Source organism: Maylandia zebra, linkage group LG3, assembly GCF_041146795.1.
Source record: "Maylandia zebra isolate NMK-2024a linkage group LG3, Mzebra_GT3a, whole genome shotgun sequence".
NCBI classification, from domain to species: Eukaryota; Metazoa; Chordata; class Actinopteri; order Cichliformes; family Cichlidae; genus Maylandia; species Maylandia zebra.
Window position 1 is genome coordinate 53,793,028 of NC_135169.1, and position 15,856 is coordinate 53,808,883.

Here is a 15,856-nt window from a genome sequence, read left to right on the forward strand (position 1 = left end):
GAGAATAAAGGAGTATAAAGGAGTACATGATTAGGATGATGATTGCCAAATTCTTTAAGAAAAACTACAATATTTTGCAAAGTGAAGAAAATTCTTTAGGAGGTAGATCTATAACTGACTCTACGAGCCAGAGACATCTTCATGGATGAACCATCAGTCCCCATTGGCCTCTTCCAGAAAACATCTAAAATCTTGGTATTTGCTCGGCATTTCTCTTCTCGTGAACAGATTGGATGATTAGTCTGGTTTTCAGTGTTCAGGACAAGCTTGAAACATGTTCCTCTTGGCCATTTCCAGTTTATGTATACAGAGGATATTGTGCTTAGCTTTAGAGCTGCTGTTTTAGGTTCGGCATGTAGGAGTTCCTTTAATTCCACTGGCGTTAGTCATTGTTCAGTCAACATGTGTTTTCAGTCTTCTGGCCCTGGCTTGTATTTTGGCCGGCCTTCCTTTCACACTGTTTGTGCTTTGTGGTAGTTTAGAGAGATTTGTCACATTTTGCATGCTCTGTACTGGGGTCAGTGGTGTCTGTTAAGGCAGTGTTACTGGAAATCTAATGACAGCACACTGTAAAAGGTAATTATCATGTAATCACGTCCTTTCTTTTTGGGCTCTGAAGGAATCTCTGAGGTCAGAGTGCCCGAGGTGGTTTTAAGCATCCCTTATTTTGTCCCATAGGATTTTCTTTTCTGGATTTCATCCCAAGACAATTAGATCAAAGCCGATATTCACCGGAACAATAAAACCACACACAAAAGTTTAACACTGAAATAAGTTAAATGTCAAAGCTAAAACGGTGACAAAGATTTTGACACCACGACTAAAACTAAACTTTTATTTCTTTCCCAGCAAAAAGTTTTTGAAACTTATGATCTATAATTGTACATTTCTTCTTCTTCTTCTTCTTCTTCTTCTTCTTCTTCTTCTTCTTCTTCTTCTTCTTCTTCTTCTTCTTCTTCTTCTTCTTCTTATTTGAAACAAAAACTGAAGCAGCAAAGTGCATAAGAAACAAACTTTGTGTCACTGCCAAAATGTTTGGTCATGTCTGTAGGACAAAGATGCAGCCAGTTCATGTCAATAGTAACCAGTTTTATACCAGGAGTAATGCAGATTAGCAGCTCAGATCGAGGACACTCAGTGAAGGAGTGAGTAATGTAGTAAGCAGACGGTTTACATACGTCTGTATTTCTTTCTGAAAACATCGGGCCAATTCAGACCAGTGAAAGGGGGCTGAAGGAGAATCTGTGTATTTGTTGATGTCAGGGTCATGAATTGCTGTGTGAAGCAGGCAGGACAGGATCCCACTGCAGACTCACAGACAGGCCTTTATTTTAGAAGACACAGCTGTGAAATATAAAACTAAGTAAACTGGGACGACGCCTGAACTAATCAGGCAGGCAGAACACACAGCAGGGAAATGAAGGAGGTCGCGACAACGGACAGAGTGAAACGAAGGGCTGAAGTATACAAGGATAATGAGGGAACGAGAAACGGGGGGAAACACAGCTGGGGCCAATCAGACGCATGAGACGAGGCACCTTCAAAGTAAGACAGGAAGTGACATGTACAGTGAGAACCAGACAACGACAGTAGGACATTGAACGTGCAGATATGCACGCAGACAACTAAAGGGCCAGATGTGACCCCGAGGTCGTCTACCACCCAGTCACACTGTCTAATTTGCAACAAGAGTTAACAACATGCTTCAGTTTGACCTCCGACTAAAATGATCTCAATAAATGTTTTTTATAGGCAGATTCATCATGTAAACACCCAAAACTGGACTGATTTGGCTTTGATGAAAACTATTTTGATCATAACTAATAGAAAAGATTCCCAGAAATACAAGTTGTCAAGTTGTCATAAAGCTTAACCAAATTGCTCTAAATCAAAAACAAATACAGTGAGTAAAGCAGAAAACTGTTGAACACTTGCCCAAATGATCAACTAACCAGCTGCTTTTGGTAAGAGACTGTGAGCGATGAGTGAGAATGAAAGCAACGGACAGAGAACAGACATGGACAACACGCTTCACAGAGCTTAGAGCAACACCTGCTGCACTATTTATAACAGACATGTTTCTGTGCTGACCTATAAATGTACAGGCCTGTGGTGGTGAGTAACTCAGTGGTTTGTAGAGACAAAAGCGCCTGAAAGAAAACATTCACAGGTACCAGGAATGATGTATAACGACCTCATTTTAAAATGCACAGTGTTACAGTGTAACCATATTAGAGGAGGCTTCACAGTTTGAGGAGCATACAGCCTAGCTGATCCATATTTAAAACATTCTTCTGATAGACTTGTACAATGATTGTGATGCCACAGAAATGTCATTTATGGCAAGCTTAAATGATTCGCCCACACCCATGCATGTGTCTTACCCCAGGCTGTAGAAACAATGGGCTCAGCTTCAGCCTGAAAACTGAAAGGAACATGAAGGTGCCTTAAACCTGAAAACATCCTGTTTAAGTATACCAAACCTACCTGACCGTAACCCATAGATGTCTATGGGAAAGCTGCCCTGAACCTTGACCTTGTAAACTCTTTTCTGATGAGTTTACGGGCTTAGTCGCTCACTGAGGGTTGAGGGATGTAGCTCAGGTGGTCACTTACTAACTAGGTTGATGGTTGGATGGTGCTCCAGTCTGCATGCCAAATCCTCAGGAAAGATACTAACTCCATGTTACTCTTCGATGCATCCACTGAATGTTAGATTGGAAACAGCGTAGAAAAAAGTGCTTTTGCGAATGATCGAGTCTACAGGTTGTGTTAAAGTGCTGTATAAGAACCAGTCCACTCAAAGGAGACACTCTCTCCTGCACCATGCCTGTTTGTGATAATGCAACTATGCCTCAGTCCACTGAGCATCAGCCTGGTAGTTTTACAATGCCCATGTTATAGCTGCTCATCGCCGATGCTGTAGAATCGCCTTCTGAACAAATGTTCTTTCAACTTTGGGAACAGATGAAGTCTGGACTGTAGGGTGGATGATGAAGTTTCAACCAAAGTTTTGCAACAGAGTGACAGTTTGACAGGCGACGTGTGGACGTGTGGACGTGTGGTGTCGTGGACGATGCTTACGCACAGTGCTCAGCTGTGTTTTGGGACTGAAAGGGGGTTTTGTTGGTTGACTTTGATGGCTGGCACTGTGAAACACTGGAAAAACTCAGAAGGGCATTTCTGAACTGGAGAAGACAAATGCTGAGCAAGAGCGTAAGCATTCTCCACAACACCGCGCATCCACACGTCGCCCGTTAAACTGTCGCTCTGTTGCAAAACTTTGGTTGAAACGTCATCACCCATCCACCCTACAGTCTGGACTTCACCTGTTCCCAAAGTTGAAAGAACATTTGAAAGATTGTGCGGCGGCGCTGGTGAGCAGCTATGACACGGGCACGACCTGTTTATCTTTCTATCCCCATTTCGGTCGATGCGGGAGTCCTTACTTTTGGGATTGCGCTTGTATGTTTCAGTTTCTTGTCCATTTAGGTTCCCCTTTTGTCTTTGTCCTCTGTGTGTTTGGCATGTATGTGTGTGTGTGTGTGTGTGTCCTTGTGTGTTTTACACAAGGTCTGACCAAATCGTGGGTGCCATCATCATTGCCACACAGATTGCAATGAAACAGGCAAAACATGTCAGTGTTTCTGCTCACAACAGAGTCAGTGTCTATTGTAAAAAATAGATTTCACATACAGCCTGGGACTTGTTACCAACATGAAGCTGGAGAAGAAAATCTACAGCCTGGCTGAAGTGAAAGTCAAACTTTCATTCAGAAACTGGTTAACTTGTTTATCTGTGTGTAAGACAGTGTCTGTGTTGAAAAAGGATTTTAGTTGTTGCTGTAATATACTCATTGTATGCTGCCAGACACAGTAAAATCAGTAAAATACAGTAAAATACAATATACGCTCTGCTGTTATTCAGGCAACCGGACAAACTGAGAGTGGTGTGGATCAGAAGGAGCAGACGTCACAGCACAAAGGTAATAAAAGGAGAAACAAACGAGCGTCTTTACAAAGCACCGAAAGGAGCTAGTTGTGCCAGCGCTACTTAAGAACAAAATTTGACTTGTCATAATATAAAACCAGTGTTTCTACGTGAGCATCTGACAGATGGAGTAGTTTTTACACTGGGATTAGTCATTACTAAATATTTTGACCTAATACATGAAGGCTGCACATCCAATTTGCATAGCAATTAAAACGTACCACATTTTCCATTTTGGACTGATATAATCCTCTTTAGTGATTTGCAGCCTTTTCTTGATGCTTCCTGTTTCTGTTCTGTCAGCTGCACAGCTGGCAGCCAGGAATCCAGAACCCCTACAGAGGCTTGGTGGTTTGGCAGGTTCCAGAGAGTTTAGATATCACGGTCACACTCTTCAAGGTATGGAGCTGATTAATTATATGGATTATAGATGGGGAATATAATATGTCATTCAGCTAATTATTTATGCTCTGACAGGAACCGACTGCAGAGGAGTTTGAAGACAAAGAATGGACTTTTGTTATTGAGAATGTAAGTCTGATCTGTTTGTGCTAGCTTTCATATTGTGGTATGATCATAAACACTTGGGGCCTGAAGCTTGGCTACCTGGCTAATAGGACATAGAGGTGTTCTGTGGTAACGACACGGGACCAAAATGGAAGAACAACAAACTAAATTAGAAGATTTTCTCACCATATCCAGCCATACTGAGTAGCAATAGCAAGATGATTATGTGACTAACTAGTACCGAACTGATGGGACAAGAAAAGTACGAAGTAGAACCAGAACAGCTTAGGATCCAAAGCACATCGAATCCCTTATCAAAGATGGTGGGGCAGAGGGAGTTGGACATATCTATGTCAGATGTCGTCTGGGATTCATTCCTTTGGTAAACTCCACGTTGCTCTGTGCTACTCCCTACTGCAATTCAAAGTACCACAGGGCCCACTTATCTAAATCCAAATTAGCTACAATCTATCCTATCTTAGACCCTCGCTGTAACAGGTGCAGGTCTGATGATGCCAAACTAACCCACGTTTTGGACTTACCCTGCCTTGGCAAATTTTTGTGAGGATGATCAGTATATTACTGGGCAAAACGTCGGCTGCGGTCTTTTGGTTCCCTCCTGGCTAGGCGTGCCATGTTGTTGAGGTGGAAGGCTGCTGCCCCGCCCTCCCACGATCATTGGCTGATCTCATGTTGTGTCTCAGTCTTGAAAAGATCCACTGCTCCATCCAGAACCAAAAGGGCACATTTGATCAAATCTGGGGTCTTTTTCTGACAAACTTCTCTAACCTTATCCTAACCTTCAGGATGTTCCTGCTGACTAACTGACTTGCTTATTCCATCGAGGTCTGATGTGTGTCTGTGTTAATGGGAACGTGAAGCTCAGTGGTGTTGCAGCTAACTTCTGTGGGGTTTGTAAGGAAAGGGTTTGTTAGTATTGATCACTCAATAAAAATATTTTGAGTAAAAAGATGGCGGGGGCAATGTTATGTTATGCCATACTGTGGTTAGACCTTGAGTTGTGTTGTTGTTGAGTGGTGACTAATTATCTTTGGGATTAATGAATGTGTGTGCATTCAAACTTGAACTCTATTTTTTTAAATCAGGAGACAAAAGGATGTAAAAAAGTGCTGGCATCAGCTGATGTCAATATGAAGAAGTATGCAAGCGCCACACCAGCTCAGTACGATTTAACACTGACGCTCAAACCACTCTCTGTGAAAGTGGTGGAAGCCACACTGAAGCTCAACCTGTCGTGCATCTTTCTCAGGGAAGGCAAGGCCACGTAAGTCAAGAAGCATTTTTATTTATTATTTTTTATGACGTTCCAGGAGCAGTGAGGATTACTTTTCTCTGCAGATTTCCAACGTAATGTCCAAGTTGTTGAGGTTTTACTGGGTGGATTATGGCCGTATGTGGTCTATAAAAATCTGTTGGGTTAAATTTGTATCTGGACATTTGAGCACAGCACGCTCAGATCAGCAGTTTGTGTAACATCCAGTGTGACATCAGCAGCTTTGCATTGAATCTAAAACTTTCTGTTAGGTATGTGAAAATATTAGTGGAGCTGGATAAAGGTAGTGATGTCTGCTGATTTCTTTGTTTTATCACAGAGATGAGGACATGCAGAGTTTGGCCAGTCTTATGAGCATAAAACAGAATGATATTGGTAATCTGGATGACTTTAATGACAGCGACGATGAAGTCAGCGAAGAGAGAAGGTCAAACTTTGGAACAGGACAAGTTACTTATGTTACAGGTAAGATTTGTGAGGATACCTGTGCACTGATTCAACCAGGCTAAAAATGACAGAAGACAAAATACTCAACTTTTAGGTAAAAGCAAAGCCTGGAAGATAAACGATGTCTTGTGGTTTACCTGTGTCACACATTTAGTAGGTGCCTACAGATAGTAAATGTAATGATGAGGCCCAGATATGATGGCTAGATAACAGTTATATCATCTCCAAAAGTTCAGGTTCTGTGTTTGCTGCATATGGGACTGCATGGATATGTACTGGTCAGAGTGCTGGTACATGTTCACCAGCAGAAGTACCTAAAAGGCCTGACAGCATCAGAACTAGATGATGAGACAATGAAATAGGGTGGTCTGGTCTGATGAATCAGGATAAATACCTGAGGTAGTCTTAGATAGTTCTACAAGTGATTTTTGTTTGTGTAATATTTTCTGCTACAAGAGTCAATGCATGCCTGCGCTTTTTAGGTTTTAAAATTTGCAGCTAGAAATATTGGATTTAAAGTGCAAATATGTACCTAAAAAGACAATACCAGAATTAATACATACAGTGCCATGAACAAGTATTTGTCCCCTTCCTGATTTCTTCTGGGTGCTTTGCATGTTTGAGTGACGAAATGTTTCTCCCACTGAAAACGCGACGTCCAGATAACCAGAATGAACTTTTTGGGATTAGACAAAGATGACCTGAATAAATATAAAATTCAGCTTTTAAATGATGAATCATTTATTAAAAACTAAGGAGATCTACCTGCCCGGTGTGAACAAGTAGTTACTCCCATTTGAGGCTGGGCGATATGGCCTAAAATCCATATCGTGGTATAATTTGAAGCACGTGCGGTAACGATATATATCGCGATATATTCTTTTCTTCTGTATACCACATTTTCCGCACTATAATGCACACTTAAAATCCTTTAATTTTCTCAAAAATCAACAGTGCGCCTTATGTATGAATTCTGGTTGTGCTTACTGACCTCAAATCGATTTTATGTGGTACACGGCGCTCAAAAATCTGTCAAAAAATGTTTTAGTACGACTTTGGTAAGCTATGAAGCCGCACCGCTTGATGGATTGTCGGAGCATTACGGCCACCGTAGTCAGGAGCCTCGTGGAGTAATCTGGGTCCTAAACTCTGTCCGCTTCAGGTCCCAAAGTCAAACGAACACAGCCGCATCACTGAGAGTTAAAAACTGTCTAAAATCTTTCATCTTTAATAAAATGATCAGCATTGCTGCTTTACCAGGTGTAACAATTAATTTTAACACCCAGGCATCCATAAAAACAGGATTAGTTACATTTAACAGAGTTAGAAGCTAGCAGGAAGTTAGCTCGCTAGCTTTCACCTAAACATGATATAGCATGTTCTGACTGAGAGATTTTTGACAAAATTCAAACGTACAGCTCTGCTATCACTTCCAACATGAATGAAGACAGAAAACTAAACAGCAGTGACGTTTGCAGGGTTACTGAAGTTGGGCTAGCTGGTATATAATGATGTGCTACGTGATCGCTAGCGACACAGCTATGCTACCATAACATAAACACAGCGAAGCTGGAGAATGAATGCTAACTTTTTTCCACTCGATAAAAGTTAACGTGAGGGTTCCCGATGGTTAGAGACAAATAATAATAATGGATTGGATTTATATAGCGCTTTTCAAGGCACCCAAAGCGGTTTACAATGCCACTATTCATTCACTCTCACATTCACACACTGGTGGAGGCAAACTACGGTTGTAGCCACAGCTGCCCTGGGGCAGACTGACAGAAGCGAGGCTGCCATATTGCGCCATCGGCCCCTCTGGCCAACACCAGTAGGCGGTAGGGAAAAGTGTCTTGTCCAAGGACGCAACGACCAGGACAGAGAGCCCGGGGATCGAATCGGCGACCTTCCGGTTACAGATACGCGTCCCAACCCCCTGAGCCACGGTCGCCCCGCAGTGTCATGGCAGGATGCTGTAAGATATCGTGACACTCAGGCCTTATTACTGCCAGACCTAGGAATCAAGAAATCACTTGACTAGAACCTGCGTGACAAAGTGATGCTGACCAGAAAAAAATGGACTTCATGCCATGACTGAAAGAAACTGGAGAACAGCTGAGCAACGTAGTCATTGACTTCTATCAGTCTGGAAAGGGTTTCAAAGCCATTTCTAAGGGTTTGGGAATCTAGCCAACCAACAGAGGCGATCCTTCTTTGGAGTGGCCGGCCTATAACAACAACATTGATCTAAGTGCACCATCATGACTCATTCAGGTGGCCTTAACAGAATCCAGAACAGCATCTAAAAAACTGCAGGCCTCACCTGCCTCAGCCCATGAGAGAGTTCCAAGGCAAAAACCACTTCTGACCCCAAAGACCTCAACGACTCGTCTCACATTAGCCAAAAAACTACTTGAATGACCTCCAAGACTTTTAAGAAAATATTCTCTGACCTGATGAGACAAAAGATTAACTTTTTGGAAGGTTTGACTACTAAAACTCTAAATATAGTGTTATATTTAATAAAAAGAACATGATACCAACAGTCAGAAATGGAGGTGGTACTGGGATGGTCTGGAGCTGCTTTCAAGCTTCTGTACCAGCAGAGACTACTATGATTGATGGAACCATGAATCCAGAAAATCAAATAATCTCCAGTTCAGGGCAGGAAAGTCAAGCATACTCGAATAATGCAGCAGGACTATGATCTGAAAAACACACCAGCAAGTCCACCTCTGAATGACTAAAAAAACAATCTGCTAAAAGTCTGAACTCTGCAAGGAAGAGAGCCAGAATTCCTCCACAGCGATGTGAAAGACTTGTTGCCAGTTATTGCAAACACTTGATTGTAGTTCTTGCTGCCAAGGGTGGCACGAGCAGTTATTAGGTTTGGAGGCAGTTAATTCATGATTTAATAAAGGCAGCAATTACTTTTTAACAGAAGGCCAGGTAGGTTTGGATGGCTTTGTTCCAATAATGAAATCGTAACTTTATTGTGTTGCACTGTATTTTGTATTTATTCTCCTTATCTTTGTCTGATATTAAAATTTTCTTGATTTGTAACAACAAATATGAAAAAACTAAGAAATCTTGAAAAGGGCTCATATGTTTTTCATGGCACTTCCAAACAGATTTGTTCTGTTTCTGGTAGATATGGAATCAATGCCACATGAACGAAGCATTTTAGAAACTGTTTTTAGCTTAGACTCATGTTGGAGGGAGGAAATTATGCCCCTTCTCTCTATTCTGTTTCTCTTTGAACTTATATTCCTTAACTGTTGCTGCTTCCTTTTTGGTTTCCTATATAAAATGTGCTTTCCATTCTTTTAATCACTCTGCCTGCTGTTTTCTTTCTTCATACAAAAGCCTCTGCTTCCCCCACTGAAAGAGTTCATGATCTGGCCTGGAGGCCTGTAGTTGAATTAGGCCCCACAGGTAATTCTCACTTCTGTGAATTTATTATCATTTCTCTTCCTCCTTTCAGTTCCTCTCTTCCACTTTCCACACTCACATATGTTTTCTTAAAAATAACACAAAAACCCACTTTCATATATGCATCTGCGACTTTACTTTAACCCTCTAAACCAGGGTGTCAAACTCCAGGCCTCGAGGGCCGGTGTCCTGAAACCTTTTCATGTGTCACTGCTGCAACATCCCTCGAGGACTGGAGTTTGACACCCTGATCTAAAGCCTAACCTGTCGCCGTGCATTTTCCAATGTTTTTTTTTAAACATCTGTAACTCCTGAAACATTTGCTCAAATGAAAAAATTCCAAAGCTTCCTAAAAGCAGCGATTTGTGCTTTTCAGTTTTATTAGAGTAATTACGGTAATGCCAGGCATGGTGTTGCATTAAAGTTTGGTTGAAAGAAGAGAGAGTCAGTGTGATGGAGCTCTGCAGAAAACAGACATTTTAAAGGCATTTTGGTTCTTTTTATTGTGTTTTTTTAAAAATTTGTTTTGTTTTTGTTGTTTTCTGTGTTATTTGACAAGATCTGGATGTGGCGCCTTGCCTGGGAGGACCATACTGACCCTAATATCACTGAAAAGCACAGAGTTGGTGCTTTTATAAACCATTGCAATTTTTCGATTGTGCCCCTGGAACAAGAGTTACATTAATTTGACCTAAAGGTTTGGCCTAAAACTGATTTAATGGGTTAAAATCAGTGTCCAACCTGACCTTTTTATTTATTAGAGCCAGTTTGGGAGTTTGGGAGTACACATGTCATTATGTTTTTACATTTCTGCTTGTTTCCTGTTTCCTGCTGACCTTTATTTCATTTCTTTATTTTCCATCTTCTCCCTTATCCCTGTGCATGTCATATCTTTCACTCAGTGACCTCAGAGACTGATAGGAAAAGGTCTTCTGGCATTTCTTCCACCTTTTCAGCACCATCTTATCCTCTACTGTCACTGCCAGTCCCTGATCCATCTGTTCCATCTTTCTCATTGCAAACCCACGCACAACCACCGAGCACTACCCAGCAAGCTCGGCCCTCTCCCGATGCCTACTCGTTGCCAGCCTTTGCACACTCTCACCTTCCTGTACTCCCCAAAATCTTCCAGCACACTGTTGGATCAGGTACTCGTCAACAGATGTTACTAGTTTTGTGTGCTTCCCTTTCTTCTCTTTGACCCTGAGAGCCCATTTTTAAAGGGATTATCTGCATTTGATTTAATGCATCAATGCATCTGTTGCACCAGTTGCAGAGCTGAAGCACTTTCTGTTAAAGGAGTGTATGTTCATGGATTTACACCTATTCTTAGTAAAGTTAGGATAAAACTGCAGCTCACTGTTGATATTTCTTTCTCATTATATCCTATTATAATGCTAGAAGTCATTATTATAGCTAATGCTGCAACAACTGAGGTGAGGCTGTAGGTTACTCCTGCCATCAAACTCATCTCCACTGCCTGCACTCTCTCCTTCACCTCTCATGTGCATTTTCATAAATGCTGTGAATCCTGTCTTCTGGTTGTAGCGTAGTTAACAGTCTGCATATTTTCACTTGCTCTCGTTATTTGTCTTTTATCTTCACACTGCTCCCTTTCTCTTCTGATTCTGGCGCTTCCTGGACATGTTCTGCTGGCGTCTCGTGGACATTTCAGCTCCTCAAAGGCCCCAAAGCTTCCATTTTGGCTCCTCTTCAACTGAAGCCTTGAAGGCCCAAGGTTTCCTCTCTTTAATTTCTTCAAAATTCCCCTTTACCCTCTGATCCATCTTTCTATCTCCCTCAATCCTCAAATTCCTTGCAAACAGCTTTGTTTTGGAAAAAACAAAGCCGTTTGCAAGGAATCCCGTTCTGCTCTGTTCGTATTGACATTAGAGTAGATGCATCATGTAAACTGGTATTTATGTATTTAGGGTAATGCTGCACTTCAGGGTAAAACATCCATTTAAGCAAACATACCATAAAATGTATGAAGGAAATAAAATCTGATAGCAACAGGTAAACTAAAGGTGGGTCCACACAGGAAGTGATACTTTGCTTTGTTGCTTAGTTGGTGTTCAGCTGATGTTCCTGTCTTAGGTTGCCTGGGTAACCATTTCATGGATGTGCTGTCCTAGCCAGCCAATGCTATCCTGGCTATCTTGGCAGTTGCTTCTTGTCTTGGAATTGAGAAAGGTTTAACTCAGGACTGAGTTCCCGTGCCCTCTAGCTCCCCACGCCCATTATTAGACACTGTGAAGTAGCATAACGTAAGCAGCAAGGAAGGTGATAAGTAAACAGCATCAGCAGACTATTTAAGCTTCTTTTAAATATACTTTATTTCTGGCATCTCCATAAAACAATCAACCTGGTAGGAAAAAATCCCACTTGCTTTATACAGGATTTTATCCACACCTGAACCTCGTTAGTCTCTACCATCGAAACAAATAGGTCGGACCAAACAATACAATTCTAAACAAAGAACAGGAATAAGATTATGCATGAAATTGACAAACTCATTTACTCAGCTAAATGGTTTGAAAAGTAAAACACTGCATGAAGTACAACTCAAAAGGCTACTTTAAAGAAAATAATCAATACAAAATGAAAAAAAACTTCATTTGGTTACACCCAGTGATGCAATTAATGACCTCATGACCCTATACCCACATAGCAAGCAGGTCTGGCCCGGAGCTGGTATCAAGCCGGCACTGCTGGCTGACCTCTGGCATGATAAGACGTATGTCATCCAGATATGGGCCAGGCCTGGCATAGATGGCACTGTCTATGTGATTGCATGCTCATAGAAAACAGGTCTGGCCCGGATCCGGCATCAAGCTGGCACTTCTGACTGACTGGTGTCATGGCAGGGTGTATGTCAACCAGATGTGGGCCAGGTCTGGCAATGATGGCACTATTCATGTTCCTGTTTTCCTATTTTAGTTAGAGGACCCAAATGCCTTGTTGCAATACTATACTGCTGTGGTAGCCAACGTTTCAAATGCAGGTTTGACAGGTTTGTTAGTTTACACTTTATCCAAAACCTGGTGACGGTTTACTCACGGTCACCACCGGGTGGCTGTAGCTCAGGAGGAAGAGCAGGTCAGCTACTGATCGGAAGGTTGGTGGTTCAATCCCTGGCTCCTCCAGTCGGCATGTCAAGAGTGTGAATGTGAATGAATGCAGTTAGGAAGCACTCAGTTTAGAGAAAGTGGGTGAATGTGGCATAGAGCACTTTGAGTAATCTGGGAGAGCAAAAAAGCGCTATAAAAGAACAGAGTTATGTTACTTTTGCACTATTATGTTCCGGCACATGTTGTTATTACATGGCTTGATTAAGGTACACATTAGGCTGACATCTGAGCCAGCAGTGTGTCTGCAACTGGCCTTGTGCTGGCCCATGTGTGGGCCACCTCTGGCAAACCAGATCTGGGCCACCAAAGGGCCGTCATTCTTTGCGGCATGTGGGCCATGTGTAAGCACATTGTGTGGGCCAGATCAGGGCCATACCAACTTTGCTATGTGGGTATAAACAGGAAATACTTGGCGGCCCTTCCCATATACCCGTCTTAAATATAGGACCTGAATACATGGACAAACATGGTAATTATAACCAAAGCAATATGAAGAAACATAATTTACCGGACATTTGCCTGTGAACAGAAGAAAATTCAAATGACCTGATGGTTAGTAGTGTTTGCTTTAAAACATATGCATGGATGTAATAGATGTAACTGCTGCTACCACAAACAAACCCAGGATAGTGTGTCAAACAAAGTTACACCAGCAATGCATAAATTAAAGCATTATGGCTAACTGTAAATTAACAAGGAAATAAGTTATCAATTCGGTTAAGGGACAAGTGGTAATACAAGCAGAATACAAGCTCACACACACACACACACACACACACACACACACACACACACACACACACACACACACACACACACACACACACACACTATCGTGGTCTAAACATATCATGCATTATTAGCTCTGTATGCTGCTCAGTAACACTGGATATTTATTGCTCACTGTAACTGATGCTCATGTTGGTTGGTGCTGTGGTTTCCCTGCTGTGCTGTTTCTTTTTCTCAGCAGGTGATCGAGCAGATTTTCAGTTTCTTTTCTTTCCCCCTCGTCTTTCTCTTTCCTGGCCCCCCAGTCCTGTACGTTCTGTTTGTAATAAAATCTAAATAATAAAAATTGAACAAACTATGCCAGTCAAGTGGACCATTATAGCAAAAGCTGTGGTGGTCCACTTGGGAAAATCAATCTGTTGGGCAGACGGGACGGGCAGGAGTCCCAAAAACCTGAAAAGTGTTTTAAATATCTCCGTCCAGCCTACACATGGGATTTAAATCAGGATAGATCTCAGCAGTTTCTCTTTGCACAATATTCCAAACAAAGAATCCATGTCTTCCTATGATGAAACCAGTTTGGCCTTGAGATGTGATAGAGGGAAGCCGAGCATGTTGGTAGGTGGTTAAAGTGTTAAAGTTGACCCACTGCTTCACAGGCTGTTCCTGTCTCAGTGGCCTCTGGCCCCACGTCACTGCTGGTTACTTCCTGTGTGGACCCATCATTAGAAGTATAGTTTTCATATTGAGAATGAGACTTACTGATCTGAATCTATTTTGAGAACAGACCATTACATTAAGCACTGACAGAGCTCTGATGTCATAGCTTTGAAAATAACTGCAGAATAAATACTTTCATATGTTAAATACTAAAACTAAATGTATCCTTGGAAAGTTGTCAAACTGCTGCCAAATGTAGTGTTTTACACAAAGTAGTGTGTCATGCAGCCGATGTTATATGTAGTACTCTGCATGCACAGGTAAGCTTCCCTTGTATATTTTCACATGTGAAAAGTTTGCTGTCTTGATTATCACAATAATGCAGCGATAACTTTTCTTTTCTTTTCTTTTCTCTTCTTTTCTTTTCTTGTCTTTTCTTGTCTTGTCTTGTCTTTTCTCAGCCTGTACTAGTGCACGTAGAGAGCAGAGTGGTCCTTCTTTCTCCTCTGTTTCCTCATCATCATCCTCAGCTCTACTCAGCTCTTTCCCTATACCTCCGCCACGTCCTGCTCTCAAAGCCTGCTCCACCTCTGAAAAGCTTGCCCCACCTCTGCTAGAGTCTGATATGGGGTCTGCCCATATCAAACCTACAAGTCTACCGTTTTCCCCAGAGTCAGGTAAAGGGACAGAGATTAAAGTGTAGACCAAGCAGATATTTTCCACACCCTTTACTTGACCTTTACCTTTGGTTTTTCCTTACTCTGTCCTCCCATGTTTTCCCCTTTGTTTTCCAGCTTCCTGGCAGACTGAATGGAGGCCTCCTAAATCTCAGGTCCCTCTAGCACAGCTGGCCCACTCTCCTACGTCTCTGCATCCCTTTGTCAGTGATCCTGGACAAGCTGCACTTCTGCAGAAAAAGCAGAGACTAGAGATGCCATGTAATTCTGCTCTACTTTAAACCCAGACCAGTACTCTGCCATGTTGATCAGAGGCTGCTTGCTGTACTTCTCTTTCATTCGTCTCTGTTTTTCCCTTCTTGTTTTCTTTCCTGTCAGCTTCATCTTCTCTGCCCACTGCTCAGCCTTTAGATGAGAAACCCAGCGGAGGGTCTGGATATGTTTCTTTTTGGAAACCTCAGGTCACATCTGCATTAGAGACCGCCTCACCTTCTCTACATCTTTCCTCTGCTCATGTGTTTCCTTCTCTTTCAGTCTGTGAACATGATGCAGGTACATGGTTAGGTTCAGCACAGAAAAGAGTGTAGCTGCTATGCTAGCGTGATGGCACACGAACCTCGTTTTTTAGCTTGATTTGTAAAATCGTATCTTTGCTTTTCCTTCTTATTAGAGTTCAAAAGACAGCTGAGCACCCTGAATGAAGAGGATAACCAGTGCACAGCACCCACAGGTAAGCATCAAGTCAGCATTCAGTGGGGTAAGGCCTACAGTACGGACTGCATGGCTAACTCTCTGAACTGTATGTTATTAGCCTCTAACCCTGGAGGCCCAGCCAGCCAAAGGTCAGAGAAGGTCAGAGCTTCAGAGAGGAAAAGAGATACAGCGTGTGGACTCGACGCTGCCAAAGCATCAGCAGGGTAAGTTGTTCCTGCAGGCTGCTTGAGTTTGGCACTTCTGAACATTTGCTGTGTTTTCACGATCGTCTAACA

The 15,856-nt window shown here is 42.2% G+C and overlaps 1 protein-coding gene across 11 annotated transcripts in view; it reads left to right on the forward strand.

Annotated features, from left to right (window-relative positions):
* ehbp1l1a (EH domain binding protein 1-like 1a) overlaps positions 1-15,856 on the forward strand; it is a 43,003-nt gene that overhangs the window by 4,080 nt on the left and 23,067 nt on the right. For 5 of the 11 annotated variants that reach the window (XM_023154979.3, XM_023154981.3, XM_023154982.3 and 2 more), the window contains exons 2-14: positions 3,928-3,985; positions 4,294-4,389; positions 4,468-4,521; positions 5,604-5,782; positions 6,111-6,256; positions 9,605-9,673; positions 10,573-10,818; positions 11,346-11,408; positions 14,652-14,867; positions 14,985-15,128; positions 15,246-15,419; positions 15,538-15,597; positions 15,679-15,784. In XM_023154979.3, the coding sequence (XP_023010747.3) occupies positions 3,928-3,985; positions 4,294-4,389; positions 4,468-4,521; positions 5,604-5,782; positions 6,111-6,256; positions 9,605-9,673; positions 10,573-10,818; positions 11,346-11,408; positions 14,652-14,867; positions 14,985-15,128; positions 15,246-15,419; positions 15,538-15,597; positions 15,679-15,784 (1,611 nt within the window). The remainder of the gene's footprint in view (positions 1-3,927; positions 3,986-4,293; positions 4,390-4,467; positions 4,522-5,603; positions 5,783-6,110; positions 6,257-9,604; positions 9,674-10,572; positions 10,819-11,345; positions 11,409-14,651; positions 14,868-14,984; positions 15,129-15,245; positions 15,420-15,537; positions 15,598-15,678; positions 15,785-15,856) is intronic. The other 6 variants (XM_024799192.2, XM_023154980.3, XM_076882431.1 and 3 more) reach the window with 6 other exon arrangements.